The sequence below is a fragment of the Rana temporaria genome, chromosome 2 (assembly GCF_905171775.1).
Source record: "Rana temporaria chromosome 2, aRanTem1.1, whole genome shotgun sequence".
Classification (NCBI taxonomy): domain Eukaryota; kingdom Metazoa; phylum Chordata; class Amphibia; order Anura; family Ranidae; genus Rana; species Rana temporaria.
Genome location: NC_053490.1, coordinates 64050112 through 64074639, shown reverse-complemented (window position 1 = coordinate 64074639; position 24528 = coordinate 64050112). Strand labels below are relative to the sequence as shown.

At 44.3% G+C, this 24528-nt stretch overlaps 1 protein-coding gene across 1 annotated transcript in view; it reads right to left on the bottom strand.

The window, feature by feature from the left end:
- The window catches only part of ASIC1 (acid sensing ion channel subunit 1), a 356087-nt gene that overhangs the window by 5778 nt on the left and 325781 nt on the right, over positions 1-24528 (bottom strand). Inside the window, exons 9-11 of the mRNA XM_040340273.1 lie at positions 12257-12348; positions 7493-7572; positions 7277-7381 (exon numbers count right to left, since the gene is read on the bottom strand). Of these exons, the coding sequence (XP_040196207.1) occupies positions 7277-7381; positions 7493-7572; positions 12257-12348 (277 nt within the window). The remainder of the gene's footprint in view (positions 1-7276; positions 7382-7492; positions 7573-12256; positions 12349-24528) is intronic.

Genomic DNA, 24528 nt, shown 5'->3' with positions numbered 1-24528 from the left:
ACAATGTGACATAAAATATTGCAACATCCGCCATTTTATTCTCTAGGGTCTCTACTTATATATATGTATATAATGTTTGGGGGTTCTAAGTCATTTTATAGCAAAAAAATAAATAAAATGATTTTACCTTGAAACCAACAAATGTCAGAAAATGCTTTCCTCATTTACGCAGTCTATTCCTTTGATCTAAGGCCCCCGCGATTTTTATCGCCGATATACCGTCGTATTTACCGCGATATTCGGCTGCTAGCAGTGCGGTTTTAACCCCCGATAGGGGCCGAAAAAGGCTTAATACCGTCGGTAATGCGCCTCTACAGAGGCGCATTGCCGGCGGTATTACCGCGGTTTCCCATTGATTTCAATGGGAAGAAGCGGTAAACACCCCGCTCCTAAGATGCGGCTAGCAGGACTTTTAGCGCACCACTTGAGGCCTCGTACACACGGCCGAGTTTCTTGGAAAAAAAACAGCAAGAAGCTTGCTGGGTTTTTTTTTTGCTGAGGAAACCGGTCGTGTGTACACTTTTCAACGAGGAAACCGCCGAGGATCTCGTCGGGCCAAAAAGAAAGCGTGTCTTCTTTTTCCCTGACGGCAATGGGAAAATTTGGCTCGCCGAGATCCTCGGTGGCTTCACAAGGAACTCGACGAGCAAAACGATGTGTTTCGCCCATCGAGTTCCTCGGCCGTGTGTACGAGGCCTCAGTGTGAAAGCCTTTCACACTGAAGACTACAGGGCACGATTTTTTTCAGGCGGGATAGCCGCACTATTTTGAGCGCTAAACCGCCTGAAAAACGTGTCAGTGTGAAAGGGGCCTAAGAACAACTTGCTACAATGTTTAGACTTGGTTCCACTGCTAAAGAATGTTGTAATACTTGGCAGACTGCCTGTTTTTTTGTTTTTTCTTTCCTTTCTTTTGATGGCTGTGGCTTCAGGAGAGCAGAGAGAATTCTCTGCATAGAAAGAATCGGGAAATACTTTGACAAGATCGCAACAGGGAAAAAATCGTGATAACGATTCTTAACAATTAATCATGCAGCTCTACTTAGCCCTGGTTCACACTGAATGTGGCTTTGAAACCATGCAACCTCACTTGAAATCGCATGATTTCAAAGCCACATGTCAGTGCGACTTTAGGTGCGACTTGGTTGACATCTGTGCGACTTCATGCACAAATGTGTATGCAGGTGGCACCTGAAATCACCAAAAGTAGTGCAGGAACTACTTTTTCAAAGCTCTGCAAAGATTTCATCGCCGACAATAGGGTACGACTTGTCATACAATTTGAGCTGTCAAATAACAAGTCGCACCGGCGTGAACGAGGACTTACAGTGAAACTAAAGTCCTGCTGTTAAAACCTACTTGCCTGCTCGCGGTCTTCTGAGGAATGTACTGTATACTGAGCTTGCGCAAGAGCAGCTCAGTTTATATTCCACCATAGCGCCTGTGTGTTGGTGTATGGTGGTATATTTTTCCGGTTGCCAGGTTACCCGCATCTCCCGAATATTCATTTGCTATTGTCACACAAGTGGGTGTGCTCGGGACGCAGTGCTCTATGCCGAGCCCATTCTCTTTTGAAGCCTCCGGCTCTAATCATGTGCTTCAAAGAAAAAAACATGCGTCCGGCGCCCTTCATGTAGATTAGGGGGCCGGACGCATGGATAGGGGATGTATTGCCAGGCTTTGATTTGCTATCAACCTTTTACTTTCCCTGTACAGCACAGCTCAGACAGGCGGATGGAAAAGCAGCAAAAGGAGTCAATAAGGTGTGTTGCAGTGCAATATGCATGCTAAAAAGAGAGAGCAGAGAGATGAGTTCATCAAAGTGCTGCTTCTCCTTGCACTGTTCAGTCATAGGGGGTGGGTGCCCTGTAAGTGAAAGTGAAACTGCAACAGAGAATGATCGGGACTCCTTACCCTGCCAGGCATTATTGTGCTGTATGACAATGCTCATTCACATGGGCATACAGGCCTGTGCACCACCAAGACAATAGCATTTCTGTGACGAGTGAAACTAGGGCCCAGATTCTCAAAAAAGCGCCTATCTTTAGGCGGGTGTAGCGTATCTCAGATACACTACGCCGCCGTAACTTAGAGCGGCAGGTCCCGTATTCAGAAACATCTTGCACTCTAAGTTATGGCGGCGTAGTGTATCTGATACGGCGTAAGCCCGCCTAATTCAAACTAGGCTGGTAGGGGGCGTGTTGTATGTAAATGTTTTGTGACCACATGTAAATGACGATTTTATCGAACGGCGCATGCGCACGCATGCTCAGTATCACGTCGAATTTTCTAATTAAATTACGCCCGCTCAATGCCTAGTCGACGTGAACGTAACTTACGTCCAGCCCCATTCACGGATGACTTACGCAAACAACGTAAAACACCACGCTGTTCCGACGTTTCCGACATCTATACCTAACATGACTTACCCCTGCTTTATAAGGGATGTTTATGACGTTGTATCTTGATACGCCGGGCGCACGTACGTTCGTGAATCGGCGTATCTAGCTCATTAGCATATTCGACGTGGAAATCTACAGAAGCGCCACCTAGCGATCAGCGTAAATATGCACCCTAAGATACGACGGTGTAAGAGACTTACGCCGCTCGTATCTTAGCCGAATGTATGCGTAACTGATTCTAAGAATCAGCCGCATAATTAAGACTGCTCTCATTCGGACTTACAACGGTGTACATGGCGCTACGCCGTCGTAAGTCCTTTGAGAATCTGGGCCTAGATGTTTAGCTGCAGCCGCTCAGCCTGTACAAAAAATTGTCAGGGTGGCAGTAGTTGCAGCAGGGGCGGCCTGTCCATTAAGGGCGCACGGGTGCCGCTCTCCCCCTGTCCATCGCTGCCTCCCCTATCCATGCATCCGGCCCCTTTCAGGACACCAGCATGGATTCCAATGCGGGGGGAGGGTGTTGTTTATTTTGAAGCATCGATTAGAGCCAGAGGCTCCAATAGGCTTCAATGTAGGGTAGGTTAAGGTCGCAGAGAGTGCGCTCCGAGCAGGGCCGGATTAACAATGGGGCTGATGGAGCTGCAGCTCCAGGCCCCTTTCTCAAGATAGGCCCATTTGCCCAAAAAAAAAAAAAAAAAAAAAATTTTTTTTTTTTTTTTTTAAGATTTTTTTTTTTTTTAACATCGAATTTGGGGGGTTGTAGCTCGATGACCAGAGGTCACAGAAACCCCACATTTGGGGGTAGGCATGGGAAGAGCTACCCCACAACTGGTTAAAATATGGGACGGCTATCATTTATGGTTCCGGAGATACGGGCCTGCTTGCACAGCCTGTCAGAAGCTACATTCAGAGCGGCCAATATAAGTACAAGCTGACACACTGCAGCAGACTGATAGGATCACAGGGCTTATAATAATTATTTGTATATTACTCATGGTAATTAACCCCTTACCACCCAGGCCAATTCTGACACTTCTCTACTACATGTAAAAATCATCATTTGTTTTTTGCTAGAAAATTACTCTATGGTGGTCTTTGCACTTTTTATGTTGCACGGTACAGAGCTGCACGATTCTGGCTAAAATGAGAATTGCAATTTTTTTGCTTAGAAGATAGATGACGATTCTCTCACGATTGTTGCGGCGTAACATCATCTTTCACATTAAAACAAAACAAAAAAAAAAAATGGGCTAACTTCTCTGTTTTGTTTTTATGGTTTTTATTATTCATTGAAGTGGGAAAATGCAGTGTGACATAACATATTGCAGCAATAGCCATTGTATTCCCTAGAGTCTCTGCTAAAATATATATAATGTTTGGCAGTTCCAAGTAATTTTCTAGCAAATAATATTGCTTTCTAACTTAAGAAACAAGTGTTGGACTTTAAGTGGTTAAATTTAGTTACAATGTTAGTTACAATGTTTCATTTTGTTTACAAACTTCGCAGACTGCCCAGATTTGTTCTTTACACACAGAAGTGTATCCCTTTGATCTGCCTGTCCCCACACACCCTCTCACCTGCTGACCTGTGGATGGGGGAATCACTCCTGCAGTGTTATTGTGTTCTGCCAGTGCGTACAATGATCAGTGTTGCTAACTTTAGCTGGCAGCACTGATTGTTTTAAGAAAAAAAAAAACAGGCTGGTTGTACTCAAGTTGATTAATAGATTGACTTGTGTAAAACCAGCTAGCCCATACATAGATTGACTATGGCTGGTCTCTGCATAATTGGCGTAATTTCAATCCATGTATGACCCGCTTAACCACTACGCAGTCCCTAAATATCCTTCCACTCCTGTACATAGTGCTCACTGTCATACTCTCCACACTCCTCTCCTGTACATAGTGCCCACTGTCATACTCTCCACACTTCTCTCCTATACATAGTACCCACTGTCATACCCTACACACTCCTCTCCTGTACATAGTGCCCACTGTCATACCCTCCACACTCCTTTCCTATACATAGCGCCCACTGTCATACCCTTCACACTCCTCTCCTGTACATAGTGCCTGCTGTCATACACTTCTCTCCTGTACTTAGTGCCCACTGTCGCACCCTCCACACTCCTCTCCTGTACATACTGCTCACTGTCATACCCTCCACACTCCTCTCCTATACATAGTGCCCACTGTCATACCCTCCACACTCCTCTCCTATACATAGTGTTCACTGTCATACCCTCCACACTCCTCTCCTATACATAGAGCCCACTATCATACCGTCTACATTCCTCTCCTGTACATACTGCCCACTGTCATACCCTCCACACTCCTCTCCTGTACATACTGCCCCATCATACCCTCCACACTTCTCTCTGGTACGTACTACCCTCTGTCATACCCCCTCACTCTTCCTGTACATACTGCCCATTGTCATACCCTTCACACTCCTCTCCTGTACATAGTGCTTTTTTCCGTACCCTTTGTACTCCTCTCCTGTACATAGTGCCCACTGTTAGACCCTCCACATTCCTCTCCCTCACCTGCACATACTTCCCACTTATATACCGTCCATACTCCTCCCCTATGTCGCTTAACCACAAAAACAGTTCTTTAAAATTATACTGAATATCCTCAATGTTACCAGCTCTAGAATGGACACACTTTTGTTAGTTCAACTAAAGGAAATATCAGTTCTCATATTTGTTCTGCCCCATTATTAGTACTCATTTAATTTTGTGATTACTACTATGATGTATAGAGGAACATCGGGGATCTCAGCTACTCTAAATATAGCACTTATATAAAAAAGTGGCCCTGAAAATATTTTTTAAATGTTGGCAACTGTGCACTTAGGCACTGCCCAAGGGCCACTGGGTCAGTAGGGGCCCCATAAGAGGCTCCTGGGATCCTGTGATAATAAAGCGGTAGTAAACTTTTCTGACATTACTACTTTTTAGAGGCCCTGGGGTAGGTTATGCCACAATGTACAAGTATGCACAGCATATTGGCACATTAGGGTACACTTAAATTTTCAGACTGAGCCCTCCAGTGCTGCGCTGCAATGAATCAGGCGGGGCCTGGACACTTCCATCTTCACCCGGTCTTCCTTCTGGGTTCTGTGCCTTTGGTCACTTGCCTTGGCTGGGCTGCGTTCATGTCATTCCCACGCATTTATTTATTATTTATTACACCCCATTCACACCTCCGCGACAAAACGCCCGAAGCCGGCCGCTCGTGCCGCTGGAGGGGAGAATTCCCATTGCTGTCTATGAGATGGTTCACATCTCATAGACGCCGTACACCTGCGGCATGAAAAAAAGTCCCGGACCCTTTTTTTCAGGCGGCATTGGCGTTCGGCCATACAAAGCAATAGGAAGGATTTGTAAAAAAAAAGTTACACTATTCGCGGCAAAATACGCCGCGTACGCGGCGTTACTTGTCGCGGAGGTGTGAATGCAGCCTAAAAGGCCCCACCAAAATCCTCAGCACCAGGCCCATGATGTTCTTAATCTGGCCCTGGCTCCGAGCCCACCCAGGTCTGTCAGCGAATCAAATAGGGTTTTGACACCGGTCACCCGATTGGCTGAAAGGACAGGCGATCCTATTGGACTCCTAGGAGGAGGAGGAGAGGAGCTGGTGCACCATGCTGCCTGCCACCCGCCACTATGGGGTAAGTGCAGGACCGACCGGTAAACAGCGGGGGGTGTGCCGCTCGGGGGGGTGGGTGGTTGTTTGCCACCCCCCCCCTTGAAAAAAAAAAAAACACCAGCCCCCACTGGGTTGCAGCTGTTTCCATGTAATTACATACAGTACGATTACATGCAGATAGGGACAGGTGATTGGTTCCAAACGCAAACTGTCTGCATTAAGGGCTGCTCACCTGTCTCTAACAGAATATAATCACTTAGGGGTAGATTCAGAAAGAAGTTACGCTGGCGTGTCTATTGATACGCGGCGTAACTTCTAGGATGCTCCGGCGTATCTTTTTTCTGTATTCACAAAACAAGATACGCCGGAATTGGGCTAAGATCCGACTGGCCTAAGTCTCTTACGCCGTCGTATCTTAGTTGTATATTTACGCTGGCCGCTAGGTGGCGCTTCCGTCGATTTACGCAAGGAATATGCAAATTAGGTAGACACGCCGATTCAGAAACGTACGTCTGCCCGGCGCATTTTTTTACGTCGTTTATGTTAGGCTTTTTCCGGCGTAAAGTTACCCCTGCTATATGAGGCGTATCCTATGTTAAGTATGGACGTCGGGCCAGCGTCAAATTTTCCGTCGATTACGTTGTTAGTGTAAGTCGTTCGCGAATAGGGCTGTACGTAAGTTACGTTCACGTCTAAAGCATTGACGATCTGCGGCGTAATTTCGAGTATGCGCACTGGGATTCTTTCACGGACAGTGCATGCGCCGTTCGTAAAAAACGTCAAATACGTGGGGTCACAAGTAATTTAAATAAAACACGCCCACATCATCCACATTTGAATTAGGCGGGCTTACGCCGGACCACATACGATACGCCGCCGTAACTTAGGGCGCAAGTTCTTTATGAATACGAAACTTGCGCCCTAAGTTACGGCGGCGTAACATATCTGAGATACATTACGCCCGTAGAAATTTACGCCGGGCTATTTGAATCTACCCCTATATGCGTGATTACATTTGGACAGCTGCGACTGCTGTCAGCCTGTCATTCATTTGTACAGGCTGAGCGGTCACAGCGAAGCATAAGAAACGGCGTGCGGCACATGAGCCCTTAAAGCTTTCTGTTACATTTTCGTCTCAGTTTTGATATCACGATTTCATGATCCTCAGATACGACTTATTTAGCATTTTCCAATTTCATCAACTTATGAATAACTACTTACGTGGCGTTTTACGTCATCCATACTTAACGCTACTCCTTTGTCATTGTTGTTGCGCTTTGAGTCTTTGCCACATTTCGCACCCCCGCACAGTTTGTATCTTAATACCTAGAGAAAAAAAAAACATTGGCGTAAATACTTGTATTGCCATAGGAACAATGTGCAAGGCTGAATGTGAAGGACTGTGAGTGAGAGGTTCAGAGAGGCCGGCCGTCTTACCTCATAGGCATAGTCAAAGAGCTCGAGAACTGTTAGGATGCTCGCTCCAATAAACAGGCCCATCTGTCCCCCGATGTCCCCTATAGGAAGAAATCAAAGCGCTGATAAGACGGGAGAACAGGATGGCTGCTTCAGGGAGATAATGCTGCAATCCTGTCACAAACATCACTGAGCAAAAAAAAAGAAAAATCTGCGGCTATAGGGGTGAGGAGAATATTAAAGCACGAGGCTGGGAACACAACGGGAAAAAAAAATCGAACTGTCAGAAATTGAAATGAGTGTCCAGTGCTGGGGCGAGAGCAATTAACATTTCAGTGAGGATCCCCGGGGGATGCGGAATAGTGAGTACAGTAGACAGGAGCCAGCACAGCATGCAGGTACAATATATTTCCAATGAAACATTACAGGACTAATGAAACCAGCCTGAAGCTGTACAGGTATTACCAACTCCCACAATGCTTTTTATTCAGTAGCGGTTTAAAAACTACAGTACAACCTTGGATTGCGAGAAGAATTCGTTCCAGAAGCATGCTTGTAATCCAAAGAACTTGTATATCAAAGCGAATTTCCCCATAAGAAATAATGGAAACTCAGATGATTCGTTCCACAACCATTTATAGGTCTTTCAGTTTATAGTCCATATAAAGATTATAGCAATGTGACCAGGTTGTGTAACCATAAAATGTTCATTTACAAATGGCACCCTCCAATTGGAGGATTAGAAGCAAAATCCAGCAGGAGCTACAAAGTATAAAAGAAGAGAGGCGCCTCTAATGCCTCGTACAGACAGTCGTTTTATGCGATGTAAAAAAACGACGTTTTCTGTGAAGTAAAAAACAACGTTTTTGAAACTTCAATTTTCAAAAACGATGTTGCCTACACACCATCGTTTTTTCACAGTGCTCTAGCAAAGCGAGGTTACGTTCACCACGTTTTTCCATTGAAGCTCGCTTCATAACTAGCTTCTGGGCATGCGCGGGTGTAAAAACGTCGTTTGAAACGTCGTTTTTTGCTACACACGGTCAATTTCTGTGAAGTAAAAAACGACGTTTTGAAAAACGACACATAAAATTGAAGCATGCTTCAATTTTTTTTGGTCGTTTTTCAGAAGACATAAAACGACGTTTTCTCCCACACACGGTCAATTAAATTGACGTTTTTAAAAACGTAGTTTTTTTACATCGCATAAAACGACCATCTGTACGCGGCATAAAGCCCTGCACACACGATCAGTCCAAACTGATGAAAACGGACTGAAGTTCAGTTTCATCAGTCCAAACCTACCGTATGTATGCCCCATCAGACTTTTATCCTTCAGACCAAAGTTTTAGAACTTGCTGTAAAATCGGACTGATGGACGCCTGACCGATCGGTCATAACCGATGGTTAGTACGCAAAAGCATCGGTTCAAAACCCGTGCATGCTCAGAATCAAGTCGACGCATGCTTGGAAGCATTGAACTTCGTTTTTTTCAGCACGTCGTTGTGTTTTACATCACCGCGTTGGACTCGATCGGTTTTTGAACCAATGGTGTGTAGGCACATTAGACCATCAGTCCGTTTTCATCAGTTTGGACTGATCGTGTGTACAAGGCCTTAGTGTAGCAATATGGTTACATTTAATGAAGGTGCAACATTTAGCAACTCACATGGTTAATGATTAACCACTTCCCGCCAGGCCTATAGCAAAATAATGGCTGGGAAGTGGTTCAGTTATCCTGACTGGGCGTCATATGACTTCCAGCAGGATAAGCCGAGATTGCGTGCCCACGGGGGTGAGCAGCGTGTTGATCGGTGGTGTGTCACTCTGACACACCGCATCTCCGATCGTGGTAAGGAGCCTCTGACAGATGCTCTTTACCACTTGATCAGCTGTGACCAATCACAGCTGATCACAGCGTGAACAAGTGTCGGTAATCGGCTTTCCTCAGTTCACACTGACAGGGCGAGCCAATCGGCAGCTCTTCTGTCAGAGGGGGGTGTGCACTGATAATCAGCACATTGATTATTAGCACAGCACAGCCCCGGATGCCTGCATACTTAGATGTACCTCTTTTAATCATCAACCATGTAAGTTTCTAAATGTTGTACCTTCATTAACCTTCTGAGCGGTGTTCCCGAGTCTGACTCGGGGTGAGATTTTTTGGACGAAATCGGTAACCCCGAGTCAGACTCGGGCTTGCCTTGTAGTATCCATAGGCTTGGTTTACTTACCTTGTCCCTGGATCCAGCGATGTTGCACCTTCATTAAATGTAACCATATTGCTACACTAAGGCCTTGTACACACTATCAGTCCAAACTGATGAAAACGGACTGATGGTCTAATGTGCCTACACACCATTGGTTCAAAAACCGATCGAGTCCAACGCGGTGACGTAAAACACAACGACGTGCTGAAAAAAACGAAGTTCAATGCTTCCAAGCATGCGTCGACTTGATTCTGAGCATGCACGGGTTTTGAACCGATGCTTTTGCGTACTAACCATCGGTTATGACCGATCGGTCAGGCGTCCATCAGTCCGATTTTACAGCAAGTTCTAAAACTTTGGTCTGAAGGATAAAAGTCCGATGGCGCAACGGCGTAGCTTAATGCGACGGGCGCAAGTATGTTCGTGAATCGGCGTATCTAGGTCATTTGCATATTCGACGCGTAAATCTACAGAAGTGCCCCTTGCGGCCAGCGTAAATATGCACCCAAGATACGACGGCGTAGGAGACTTACGTCGGTCGTATCTTGGCAAAATTCAGGCGTATCTGATTTCCAGAATACGCGTATAGATACGACGGCGCACATTTGGACCTACGACGGCGTATCTGGAGATACGTCGTCGTAAGTCCTTTCTGAATCCGGCCCATAGATCTGAACGTGTTCCAAAGGAAACCATTTTAAATGGACTGTAGTGCATTTCTGCAAAATGCACTAAAAAACACACACCGTGTTTCCCCGAAAATAAGACAGTCTTATATTAATTTTGGCTACAAAAAAACTAGGGCTTATTTTCAGGGGATGTCTTATTTATTTATGGTATGTATATAAATCTACTTTTTTTCAAATACAGTCATGTCATCATGACGATCTTAAAGTGGTTGTAACCTTAAAGAAAAAAAAAAAAGAAAAAAAAAAATCTCCTGGTCCTTTATAGCACGATGGACAGCAAAGTGCTTGTTTTGTAAAAAGATTATCTAATGTGCAGTGTGTCTCCTTTTGTAACTTTATTGTGGAAAATACCTTATTTACAGCACTCACATGACCCGCTGAAGCTCTTCTTCTCCACTCCGAGCCCTGCAGCGGGAGGGGCCGCTGGCATCAGCCGGGGGAGAGAAAAAGCTCTCCGGCGGGTCACGTGGGCACGGTAAATAAGGCATTTTCTACAATAAAGGAGACACACTGCACATTATATAATCCATTTACAAAACCGATTACATGTTTTTAGAACGCCTTTAACTAGGGCTTATTTTCGGAGTAGGACTTTTATTGCAGCCATCCCCTGAAATAATACTAGGTCTTATTTTTGGGGAAACAGGGTAGGTGTGAACCAGGCCTTAACCGCTTGCCGACCGCCGCACGACTATTTAGGTCGACAGAATGGCACGGGCAGGCAGATTGGCGTACAGGTACGTCCCTTTAAATCTGTCATTCAGCGGGCGCGCACACCGCCGGGGGGGCGTGCACCCGCCACGAGCCTCACGAGTGCGGCCTCGGGAACTCGACATTCCCGGGAATCCCACGATTGCGGTCGGCAAGGGCAGAACAGGGGAATGCCTATGTAAACAAGGCATTCCCCTTTTCTGCCCAGTGACGCTGTCACTGATGACCGTTCCCTGTGATCGGGAACGATCATCAGTAACGTGTCACGTGTAGCTACGCCCCCTAACAGTAAGAATCACTTCCTAGGGAACACTTAACCTCTGCAGCGCCACCTAGTGGTTAACCCTTTCACTGCCAGTGTCATTTTTACAGTTAGCAGTGCATTTTTATAGCACTGTTCGCTGTAAAAATGTCAATGGTCCCAAAATAGTGTCAAAAGTGTCCGATGTGTCTGTCATAATGTCGCAGTCACGATAAAAATCGCTGATCGCTGCCATAACTAGTAAAATTTTTTTTTATTAATAAACATGCCATAAAACAGCCCCCTATTTTGTAGACGCTATACCTTTTGCGCAAACCAGTCAATAAACGCTTATTGCAATTTTTTTACCAAAAATATGTAGAAGAATACGTATCGGCCTAAACTGTGAAAAAAAAAACGTTTTTTTATACATTTTTTGGGAATATGTATTATAGCAAAAAGTAAAAAATATTGATTTTTTTTCAAAATTGATGCCTTTATTTTGTTTATAGTGCAAAAAATAAAAATTGCAGAGGTTATCGAATACCACCAAAGAAAGCTCTATTTGTGGGAAAAAAAGGACGTCAATTTTGTTTGGGAGCCACGTCGCACGACCGCGCAATTATCAGTTAAAGCGACGCAGTGCCGTATCGCAAAAAGTGCTTTGGTCAGGAAGGGGGTAAATTCTTCCGGGGCTGAAGCGGTTAATTGGATGCACACACATTATCCATATAAAAATAAAATAAAAATGTTTTCTCATGTGCTCAATGTTTTCCTAATGTACTTTTAAACATTGTCACAATATTCAAAACTAGGTTAGGTCAAATATAGACTCTTTCCATCCACGCAAATTTTTTTTTCCATCTAAAAATAAAAGTACAGTATATACATACATATATAAAAGAGTTATATTTCAGTTAAGCACATATCTCACCAAGAAGTCCCGCCACCTCGTATGCTGCCTTCTGTTCAATAGTTTCATAGTTTAGAGCTTCAAAGAAAATATCCAGGACCAAAATATTGTCCCTATTAGAGAGAAAGGAAAGGTGCTAAGTCATATTTACTAAAACTTGCCAAAATAACTTTATTACAATATGGCCATGTTTGCCTGAACGGATGCACAGGTGTTCCATGCATCCCCATGCAGGCAGTTCCATTGATGTCAATTGCTACTCCCAATCTGACACCCATGCGGGTGCATGGCCCTGAACACGTACTGGTTGTTTACAGCAGTGGTTCTCAACCGTGTCCTCAACCCCCAACAGGCCATGTTTGCAGTATTTCCTTTATCTTGCACAAGTGCTTTAAACATACCTCCCAACTTTTTGAGATGGGAATGAGGGACACCTATCTGCAAAAGTATGCAGGCATAAGACACACCCCCTGTCACGCCCCCTTAAAGGAGAATTGTACAAAAAAAACAAGATTGGTTAAACCCATGAGAGCTTTTTTTCCCTGTACTATTAATTTATAGTGGCTCTTGGAATTTACAAATGCAGCTATTTAGAAAACAGATGAAAGGTTTAGCACTGGGAAACACTTTTTGATAGATAAAAAGTGCATTTTATATACAACTTCATAGATCAGACCACAATGAGTAGGAAAGAGGGACAGAGGGACATTGCTCCAAATCAGGGACAGTTGGGAGGTATGGCTTTAAATCAGAGTCAAGGTTTCCAGCGGACAAAAGTTTCTTAGCAAGCTAAGAAAAACTTGTCCACTGGAAACATGTCCGTCGGACATGTCCGATGGTTAGTACACCTAATCGGACATGTCCGCTGGTTATGACGTGTAACCAGCGTCCCGAAATCCCGCACATGCGTCAAATTGATTTGACGCATGCGTGGAAGCATTGCACTTCGTGTTTGAGAACATCGGTGTCTTCTACGTCACCGCGTTCTCTGTCCGCGGGGATTTTGGTCTGGTGGTGTGTACACACATCAGACCAAAAGCTCCCAGGAGACATGTCCGATGAAAACGGTCCGAGGACTGTTTTCATCGGAGATGTCTCCTCGTGTGTACGGGGCCTAAGAGAAATTCCCAAAACATGGCCTGTTAGGGGTACTTGAGGACAGGGTTGAGATTGGTGTACAGGGCTGTGGACCCACACCCGACTGGTTATCAGATTGAGAACAACGCAGAAATCCATGCTCTGCATGCAGGTGTTGACATCAATAGGACTGCCTGCATGGGGATGCATGGAACACCTGCATGCAGAGCATGGATTTCTACGCCCCGTGTGAACACGACTTCAAGTGTATCTAAACCCAAAAATAAAAATTGAATATATTGCAGGTTTCTATTCCTTAGGCCCCATACACACGGTCGGACCAAACCGATGAGAATGAACCGAAGTTCAGTTTCATCGGACCAAACCGACCGTGTGTATAGGCCATCGGTCTGTTTTTCTTCGGTCCAAAATTTTAAAACATGTTTCAAAACCGAACCGATGGACCGCTGCCCGATCGGACCAAACGATGGTTAGTACAGAAAAGCATTGGTTCAAAACCCGCGCATGCTCAGACTCAAGTAGACGCATGCTTGGAAGCGTTGAACTTCGTTTTATTCAGCACGGCGTGTGTTTGACGTCACCGCGTTCTGACCCCGATCGGATTTTGGACTGACAGTGTGTACACATATCAGGCCGTACGGCCACTTCAGAGGTGAACCGATGAAAACGGTCCGACGGACCAGTCACATCGGTTTGGTCCGACCATGTGTACAAGGCCTTAGATGTGGTGACTGCATTTGTTTTCCTTTATTTATCACCCCGCGATCTGCCAGTAAGACACTCCCTGTCCTCAGGTCACTCACTGCATTTTATCTATGAGCCACATTCATATTTAAATCATGCATTAATGTGTGTTGAATTGTATTTCATTTCATTCAGTTGACTTCAAGGGTAAAATGCAGGTCAACAAAATGTTTACAAACGGTTTATTGAAAAATAAGTCTCAATACAGGTTTAATTGAACATAGGTAAGGAGTACAAATATATGTGTGCAGTAAATATCAGCAAAAAAAGCAAAATTATGCATTTTAGTTATTTACCAGGTAGGGAAACACGTCATGGGCTATATACTAGAAAAATATGGAGGTGCAGGAACCCAGTGGATTTGTTCAATGGCAAGAAAGGACAATAGTATCCTATTTGGTTCAATGATTCAACAAAGATAGGTCCCAAGGTTTCCGCTTGCGTTCGACCGATGTTCTATCGAGAAATGCCTCCCGTCGTAAAATGCCCCTCAATGGGTCTGAGCATGTGCAGTACCAAACGTGACTCCAGCTGATATATTGATCAGCTGGCGTGACGTAAACAGTGCAAGCGCAGATCGTCTGAGGCATTGTCTGATGCTATGCCAACAGCGGGGGAACGTAGTTGTCAGATTGAGCCTCGCTGTTGTGGCACAGGTTGTGGGCATGTTAAAGGGTGGGTTTTGTGTGTGTTGCAACCCGCCCTTACACACAGGCAAAACCTGACGTTCAACACACCAAATCCACCCTGCAACACAAACAAAACCCGCCCTTCAGCACAAGGAAAACCCGCCCCGCAACAGCGAGGCACAATCTGACAAGTAAAGTCTCCCTCTGCTGTTTGCATAGCTTTGAATAGTGCCAATCAATTACTGTCTCCCTTCAAAAAAAATCTTCAACGATCTGCGCATTCCCTGTGTTTACGTCACGCCAGCTGATCAACATATCATGCATGCGCAGACCCATTGGGGGCATTTTTCTCGATAGAACACCGGACAAACTGCGGCATTGCAACACAACATGTTAGTTTGAACAGAACCTATGAAAACATTTAAAGCTGAATTTTAGGAATTAGACAAAATCAGCCCCTGCAGTGGGCCCCTCTCTCCCCCACAGGTTAGTTTAGTCTAGAGTAGTGGTAAGTTGTAATATTTACCCTTTTTCCTGTCTGGGGGCTCCCACACTGCTCTCCTCCATCTGAAGCTCCAGTCTGTGGGTGACCCCTCTGCGTCATCAAGTACAATGCAGGGTTATTAACCCTGCATTGTGTCTGGAGGAGGAGGGCATGTGACCCAAGCTGACAGCACACTTGGGAGACTGCAGCACTGGTCCGGTCCCATGGATTGAGAAAGGCTACTGGAGCCAGGAAAAATAAATAAATAAAAATAGGAGTGACTAATACCATATCCCCCAACTTTATGGGATTGGAACGAGGAACACCTAATCACAAAAGTATGTAGGCATAGGACACACCCCCTGCCACGCCCTCTTAAAGGAGAATTATACAAAAAATATGTTAAACCCACAAGTGCTTTTTTTTTTTTTACCACTACTATTCCTTTATATTGGCTTTTGAATTTTACAAATGCAGCAATTTTGAAATTGGATGGAAGGTTTAGCACTGGGAAACACTTTTTGAAAGATAAATGGTGCATTTTATATACAACTATATAGATCAGACCAAAATGAGGAGGAAATGGGGACAGAGGGACATTGTTCCAAATCAGGGACAGTCCCTCAAAATCAGGGACAGTTAGGAGCTATGTAATACCTGGAGTTCAGATTTATTTTATGCATTTTGTGAATGGCCATGCATTTAGCAGTGGTATCGCTATGGGGGTGCAGGGGATGCGGACTGCACCCAGGCAGAGGGGTGACACTGTCAGGGCCGGTGCCAGCATAAGCTGTGCTGATGCCATCAACGCCGGTACTATGCATACATGGCATCCCCAGCATCGCAGGCATGTCTGGAGAAATGCCGGGAAAGCCTACAGGGACTAGGGGGGAAATGGCTTAGCAGAGGCAAGGATCTGGGACAGACTGAGGCTGGGACTCCAATAAAGTAGAGTGCTGGCCTGCTGGTGCCCAGGGCCTGGGATGGAGGGGGGTAAGGCTCAGGCACCGGCTGTTTTAAGTTGAACCATGGTGCCCCAAACTTTTCCTTTGACTTGCAGAACCCAGTTCCTCGCTGCACCCCTGCCGTCTAACAGGTCCCTGGGCATCTGGTGACACTGCTCCATGGGGCTCAACATGTGGGGGGTAACTACCCACCTCCTGGAGCACCTGTGCTGCCCATCCCCACCTCACCTTTGCTTTTTAACCCCGTGTCTGCTAAAATGCCATCATTACCATGACCCCCACACTTGGGGGGTTCTAAGTGGGTTCTGTCCTTTTAGGGTGTCACCCTTCCTTTCAAATCAGTGCCCCCCTCCCCTCCCTTACCCTTCTAGTGGTCTCCAATCCTAAGAAGGGTGATCATGGTGAAATCTCTGACATATACCTGTCAGTGGCAGCTATGTGCTTAGCCAGAATTTACTGCACCAGGTGACGCCAACGAGTGACGCCACTGGCGTTTAGTATGAACCAATCCTAAAGTTTCTGCATGACAGCTATAAATGTAAAACCTATAACATATATATATGTCTGAAACAACATGAATAATAGGCTCCAAGTGGGGCACAGTATACGGCCTTAGGCCTCCATCAGTGGAATAGGTTCAAATCTGGATAGAGTGTCTGTCTGGCATATGCATGCTCATAGGGCGTATCCTACCATTTACCTGGCCCCATGAAAATGTGAAATAGTTGCTTTGGGGGTGATTTACTAAAACTGGAGCACACAGAATGTGGTGCAGCTGTGCATAGTAACCAATCAGCTACTAACTTTAGCTTGTTCAATTAAGCTTTGACAATAAAACCTAGAAGCTGATTGGTTACTATGCACCGCTTCACCAAATTCTATGTATATCAGTTTTAGTCAATCTCTCCCTTTGAGTCCTTAGTCTTAAGCACATCATGTTTTTGGGCTGACTGTTCTTGGTAAACATTGCCCAGTTCATGCTAGTAGGCTTTGTAAGGAAATCCAAAGTGAAAGGAAACCTAACAGTGACAATAAGTTATCTGATACACGTGCAATGGTCTGTATCTACGAACAAAACTTTGTTCTATAAGTAAAGAAAAAGGAAACTTTTTAAAAACCAAGAACAATAGCAAAATAAAAAATAACAAAAAAACACTTGGTACAAAAATAATCATTTTCAGTGGTTGGTTAGATCAGCCTTTCTCAACCAGTGTGCCCCGGTGTGCCGTCAGAGGTTCTCAGGTGTGCCGCGGGGTCAGTGGAGAGAAGGCAGTCAGATGAGCTCTCCTGCCGAACTGTGAGAAGCTATGTCGGCTTCAAAAGTGAAAGTAAAGTGCAGAGGAGTGTGCTGTGCTCTCTGCTCCCCCCTAGAGTGCAGTACCCGGCTTTATACATGTGTCTGTGTGTGTGTCTGCACATTTAAGTGTCTGCCTGTATGTGTGTGTGCGTGCTATGTGTGTGTAAGCATGTGTAAGCATGTGTCTGTATGTGTGTGTGTATGTTACTTTTAATCCTGACCCCCCCATTCCTGTCCAATCAGAATGGCTTTTGTAGCTCTTGTTTGATAGCAGCAAGGACTGCTGCTCCTCAGAAAAGCAATCCATGCACAGATTGCTTTTCAGAGGCATTTGACAGGCGGTAAAGAGGCATTATGTTGCCTCTTTACCACCTGTTTTAAGCCCATAATAGCAGCATCACTACACCGCAACCGTGCAATGCACACAGTTGCGGGGTAGTTGCAGTGCAGCCCCATTCACCCTCGGTATACCTCCAGTTGCAGCCACAGCATGTGAACACCATCAGCTGCTGCCTCTGCAGCTAAAGGTGGAGAAGTTGGGGGTGGTAAAAACAGCTCAACCATGTGGTTTTACCGCCCCTATGACATGTGAACAAGCCCTTGGTTCACATCTGTGTAGCTGCATGTAGGGCAGTCCATTATTTCCGTACCCACAAAATGCAGGGAAACAAGTCCCCAAACTCTTTTTTTTTTAAATTGCACTGCAGCAAAAGCACCCCATGTTTTCCAATGTGTGGGGGTACCATTAAGAATTAATGGTACCCCTAAAGAGCAGAGCATTTGTCTGTGTGTCAGGAATGAGCGCAATTTTGCTTGGTTTACACCGTAATGTGAACCAAGCCTTGGACTGGGGTGCCTCAAGACTGAAAATACTTTTTAAGGGTGCCCCGACTAGAAAAAGGTTGAGAAACACTGGGTTAGATAACAGTAGCAATTTTTTAATCAGACAGCACACTACTACGTATCTTTATTTCCTTATAGATATATTGATGACTTGTATTAGCATTTGTCTTCACAAGGCTTGGCAATATGTCTCTTTCCAGCTCTGTATCACAGCAAGAAGGGTTAGTCAACCAGTTTTTTTTTTCTTAAATTTTGCAAAGTAAATTGAATCCTACACTTGTCTCAGGTCATCTGATGCACTACAATCGCTGGTGAACACGCCAATCAAACGGAATGTCAAAGTACAGTTAAATCAAGGCAGGAGACTCCTAACTAACCCTTAAACTACGTAGCGGGTTCTTTACTGTAAGAGCGGCAAGGATGTGGAATTCCCTTCCACAGGCGGTGGTCTCAGTGGAAGGCATCGATGGTTTCAAGAAACTATTAGATAAGCACCTGAACAACCACAACATACAGGGATATACAATGTAATACTGACATATAAGCACACACATAGGTTGGACTTGATGGACTTGTGTATTTTTTTAACTTCACCTACTATGTAACTATGTAACTTCCTCTGTGACTTGGCATGTCATAGTAATGAAGGGAAGCCTAGTGGTGGACAAAATCCTCAAAAGGCCCCTGAGCAAGAACAATTTTTGGGCCCCCATTAAATTTCTTCAAACACCCAGGCCCATGCTGCCCAGACAGCGTTAAGAGGAATTTGGAGAAACATTCTTCATGTCTCCGTGCCAGTCAGGCATAAAGTGGTGGTTACTGCCCAATGCTTGGATGTTACTAACCAGGAATACTGTTATTCACGAAAAATCACTATATACCTCTATACTTTGTGAGATTAGAAGAAAGGACACATTCCTGTACAATGTATGCAGGAAAAGGACTAATCCTTCCACACCTCCAGTTATGTAGGGCATAAAAACAGCCAATCAACAAAAGGGATCAGTTTAACCAAATAGTACTTTTTTCCAATTTTTTCCTTTTTACTGTTTTTTTTAAATATACATTTTATATTATGAAGGTTTTCTGAAAGGTGTAATGAAGTAAAACACCTTTGGTTAGAAGAGATGTATGGGATTTTTTAAAATCATACTTACCTAGGTGGATGCAGCATTGACCCGGTGCTGTATCTGTCCTCCATCAGCTCTAAGACCAAGCGACCAAACAACTCTGATCTCTCGGTTCTTAGAGCTCCCTGAGCAGAGAGCTGAAGTCTGTCACCGCTTGTGACATTTTTTGTGTATCAATGTGTTTAGCACGGTCACGTGGTGACACTTTTATTATTTAGACATATATCATTATATGCAGTTTTGGTTTGGTTTTTATCAGATGTGGTTCCTTTCCATATCCTTACACAGGTACTAGCGCGACATTTTTCCATTTTTTTCCTAGTTTTTCTTTTCTCCAAAGTTGTGTGGTGGCTTGTATTTGTATTATACATAGCACTGTTTATTCTTTAAATTTTAGCATAAATTCATACACCTGGGTGCATGAGGCTTAATGAGATACTCCTAAAAGAGGAGAGGGCTATGACATGCAAGAGGGAGAGGGCTGTGCTGGGGAAGTGACTTTGCCTGAATTAGTCACATTTGCTAGCAAATTTAGAGGAACATTGCAAGTCAGTATGAAAAGTTCACCAGCAATTTTTTTAAAGCGGATCTTTAGCTTCCCAGGCCCTCTTTTTTTTTTTTTTTACCCCTGCTTACCTTGTGACGGGTTCTCCACAGTTTGGACACTCACCCATCATGCGGATCCAGCGTTGTCCTGCTGAGACCCTCTTCTCAGCCACCATGTTTGTGTGCGACAACCCTGCCAGCTCTTCTGGGTTCAGTCGGTGGGCCTCCTGATAACCGGCTCACCCCCACCTCCTCCTCTGTGAATGAAACACTAAGGCCTCCTGAGATACTCTATGTGACGTTCAGCTAAACAAATAGTAGGTATTGGGCACAGGGCCAGACCCTTTTTCTGAAAAAAAGGCTAAACAACTAAAAATATAAAAAGCCGCTATACAGGTAGTGGAGTGGATAGGGGGGACTTTTAATTTATGGGTGAGGATCTGCTTTAGGTTATTGACATGAGGGTTGATTTACTAAAGGCAAATCCAATCTGCACTTGAAAGTGCAGTCGCTGTAAATCTGAAGGGAAGAGCTGAAATGAGGGGAAGCTCTGTTGATTTTATCATCCAATCATGTACAAGCAAAAATGCTGTTTTTTCCTTTCATGCCCCCCTTGGATCTTCAGCGACTGCACTTCCAAGAGCACTTACAGTGCAGTTGTAGTGCAAAGTGGATTTGCCTTTCGTAAATAAACCCCATGGCATTTCTAAGCAGTCTAATCCTATTGTACAGCCCCTGTGATTTAATTTAGAGGAACAAGATAAATCAGAGCTTATTCTCTGTTTTATGTAAAACATGAGGCACCCTACCACACTCTAAAATATTACCACTCTCAATCAGGGCCGTTTGAAGGAATTTGGGGGCCCCAAGCGAAATGGGGGCCCCCAAGCATCCCCCGGATGCAAAGGCTACGTTAACGCTACACAAATTTTTTTTTCTATTCTTACCTCCCCTTCTTCCCTGTAGGCTGCCGCTGTAGCTTGACCAAGCTCCTCTTCCCCCTGCCTTATCCCCAGTCCCCTATCAGATTGTGCCCGAGCCGGGCCGGGTATCATGCGGTACAGGAGACACTCAGTGTGCACTTCCTGTCAGTCCGGCCGGGGACAGGAAACTGAATCTCCTGTACCACACGCGGTACCCGGCCAGACTGACAGGACTCCAGGTGGAAGGAAGAGGAACTCGGCCACGCTACAGCCTGAGAAGGGGAAGTTGGGGGCCCCAGGCCAGCTCGGGGCCCCAAGCAATTGTTTGTTTTGCCTGTCCTGTAGCGACGGGCCTGCTCTCAATTATGGAATTTGCCTTTCTTTCCAGAAACCTGGGTCTATGAGAGCATGTGTGTGTTTGCTGTTATTACGGATAGGGGAGAGTTTTGCATTTGGTCATATGGCCTAGTATTCCAATGCCAGCGATGGGAGGTTGAAACTTACTATGATAACTGGTTCAAAATGACCTGGAGATATTGGAGCCAGGGTACTAGTATTACTTTTCCACAGCATCTTAAACAAAAGGCCTGGCGACATTACTTGTATGCTAGCAAACCATTCACATTTCAGGTTGGTGACATATTCTCCGTCAGATATGGTTAATTACCTTTAGCTGTGAAGGTTAATGGGGATGATGGGAAAATAGAGCTTAGCATATTAGTAACAGCAACCACAGCTGTGACTTAATACACAGACGCCAGCCTCTGTAACTGTCTACAAATGAGCCCATAATGATGACCTATAACTACATAGGGGCCAGGCCACTCACAGTACACAACAGAAACCAAGCTGCCCCCGGCAAGTGTCACACTAAGCTAATGTTTTCTTCATTAAATCAGAATGCGCCCAACATATGTGTCACTAGTTCCTATCCTTTCCATTATCGTGAATAAATGTATTAAATGCACAATGGTTACTTGAGTGTGCGTGAACCATTAAACTAATTAAATGGAATACAGACTTTGTGATATAGGTTTCCACATCTTAGGAATTGATGATGAAATCCTGCAGTAAGTCAGAAGGGCATATTTATAAATCTCTAATGACCCTGCACATCCAATGTGCTTGATAGGTTGACATTAATTGTGCATTCATTGGCCACATTCATTTATATTGTGGTAAACGTGATGCTATAAAATAGACATACCAGTGAAGGTACGTATTGTGAATGTTGGCTTCCTTTTTTTTTTTTTTAAACACTGAACTGGAACAAACATGCAGATCAGTAAAGTCAAGGTAAAACCAGATCTCCGGTTCCCCATACTTGATACAAGAAAGTAAAGTCACAAAGCATTGAAGCTATTGAAGTTGATTTACTAAAGGCAAATAGACTTCGCAAAAGAATATTCACTTGGCAAGGGAACTTCCCCCAGAGCTTAGTGTACCAGGTGCAGCTCTGCTGACTTCCATTATCCAATCCACGATCCAAAAAAAATAAAAAAAATAACTATTAATATAAATATATATATATATATATATATATATATATATATACCGATATATATATACCGTATTTATCGGCGTATAACACGCACCCTAACTTTAAGAGGGAAATTTCAGGAAAAAAACTTTCCACAGCCCCCTGCGTATAACACGCAGGCACAGTTTACCCTCTATTTTCAGGGTAAAAAAGTGAGTGTTATATGCCAATAAATACATGTGTATGTGTATATATATATATATATATATATATATATATATATATATATATATATATTAGTGCTGTCAGTTAAACGCGTTATTAACGGCGTTAACACAAACCCATTTTAACGCCGTCAATTTTTTTATCGCGCGATTAACGAGGTTCACCCTTTAAAACATTTTTTTTTTTTGTCAGCACGTACCTCTTAACCCTTTCACGCCGACGGGACGCATATATGCGTCCTCGGCGTTCGGGGGTTATACCGGGATGATGCCTGCAGCCGCAGGCATCATCCCGGTACCGTTGTTTAGAGCGGGCGATCCAAACATAACAACCGATGCGGCTAAAAGCCGCTCGGTTGTTATGCCGGAGGAGCGGGAGGGGACATCCCCCCCTCCCGCTGCCTTTCGCCGCTCTGACCGGGCCTCCCGTCCCACCGGGAGACCCGATCCTCCAATCCGCCGCGTTCTGTGTTCAGGCGGAGACTGACACTAAGCCGTAAACGGCTTTGATTCAGTCTCCGCATTGAAACCACGGAAGCGGCGTCATGACGTCACTTCCGGGTTTCTCGGCTGCCAATGGCGCCGGATTTAAAAAAGTACACAGTATTCAGAATCGCCGTTTTCGGCGATCTGAATACTTTGAAGTGCAAAGGAGGGCTCGGAGGTCTTTTAGACCCCGATCCCTCCATAAAGAGTACCTGTCACCACCTATTGCTGTCACAAGGGATGTTTACATTCCTTGTGACAGCAATAAAAGTGATCAAAATGTAAAAAAATAAAAAAACACAATTTAATATTATAAAAAAAAAAAAATAAGAAAACAAAAAAAAAAAATGTTTTAAAGGGTGAACCTCCTTAATCGCGCGATTAATCGTGAGTTAACTATGACATTAATGCGATTAATCGCGATTAGAAATTTTAATCGCTTGACAGCACTAAAATATATATATATATATATATATATATATATATATATATATATATATATATATATATATATATACCGTATTTATCGGCGTATAACACGCACAGGCGTATAACACACACCCTAACTTTAAGAGGGAAATTTCAAGGAAAAAACTTTCCACAGCCCCCTGCGTATAACACGCAGGCACAGTTTACCCTCTATTTTCAGTGTAAAAAAGTGAGTGTTATATGCCAATAAATACAGTATATATATATCTCTCAGGGGTCTCAAACTGGTGACCCTCCAGCTGTTTGTGAGACTACAAGTCCCATGTGGCATTGCAAGGCTGACAGTAACAAGCATGACTCCAACAGCTGGAGGCCTGCCAGTTTGAGACCCCTGATATATATATATCTAAATAGTATAGATTAAAATTTTATTTTCCTTGCATGTGATTGGGTATTCTTTGCAAAGTGAAGATTTACCTCATTTATTAAGCTCTGGAGCAAATACACTTGCAAAATGCTTTTTTCCCTTTATGCCTGGTACACACTACAAGTTTTTTTCCAAAAAAAACAAAAAAACTGTCAGCTCTGATCACAGCCTCTGTACTAACCATCTGAAGTATGTACATCGATTTCCCCCGCTGAGCTGTGGTGTTCTGACAGGGGGGACACCCCCCCCCCAACAGAACACTCTGATCAGCGCTTTCTGCCATTGACTAAGATTGGTGATCGGGATTCGGGAATCGGTCAACTGCTGGTTTTCCAGCATACTAGGTCGGCTCGGGAGTCAGTCAGTTTTCCAGCATGCTCGGCTTGGCTTGGCCGGCTTCTGTTGGACAGACCGACATACACATGCGCTGAATGTCGGACATTTGTGTATTGTGTTTAGCTTTTAGCTAAAACTGGTGCACACAAAATCTGGTGCAGCTGAGCATAGCAACCAATCGGCTTCTAGTTTTTATTGTCAAAACTTGAACAAGCCGAAGTTAGAAGCTGATTTGTTACCATGAACCGCTGC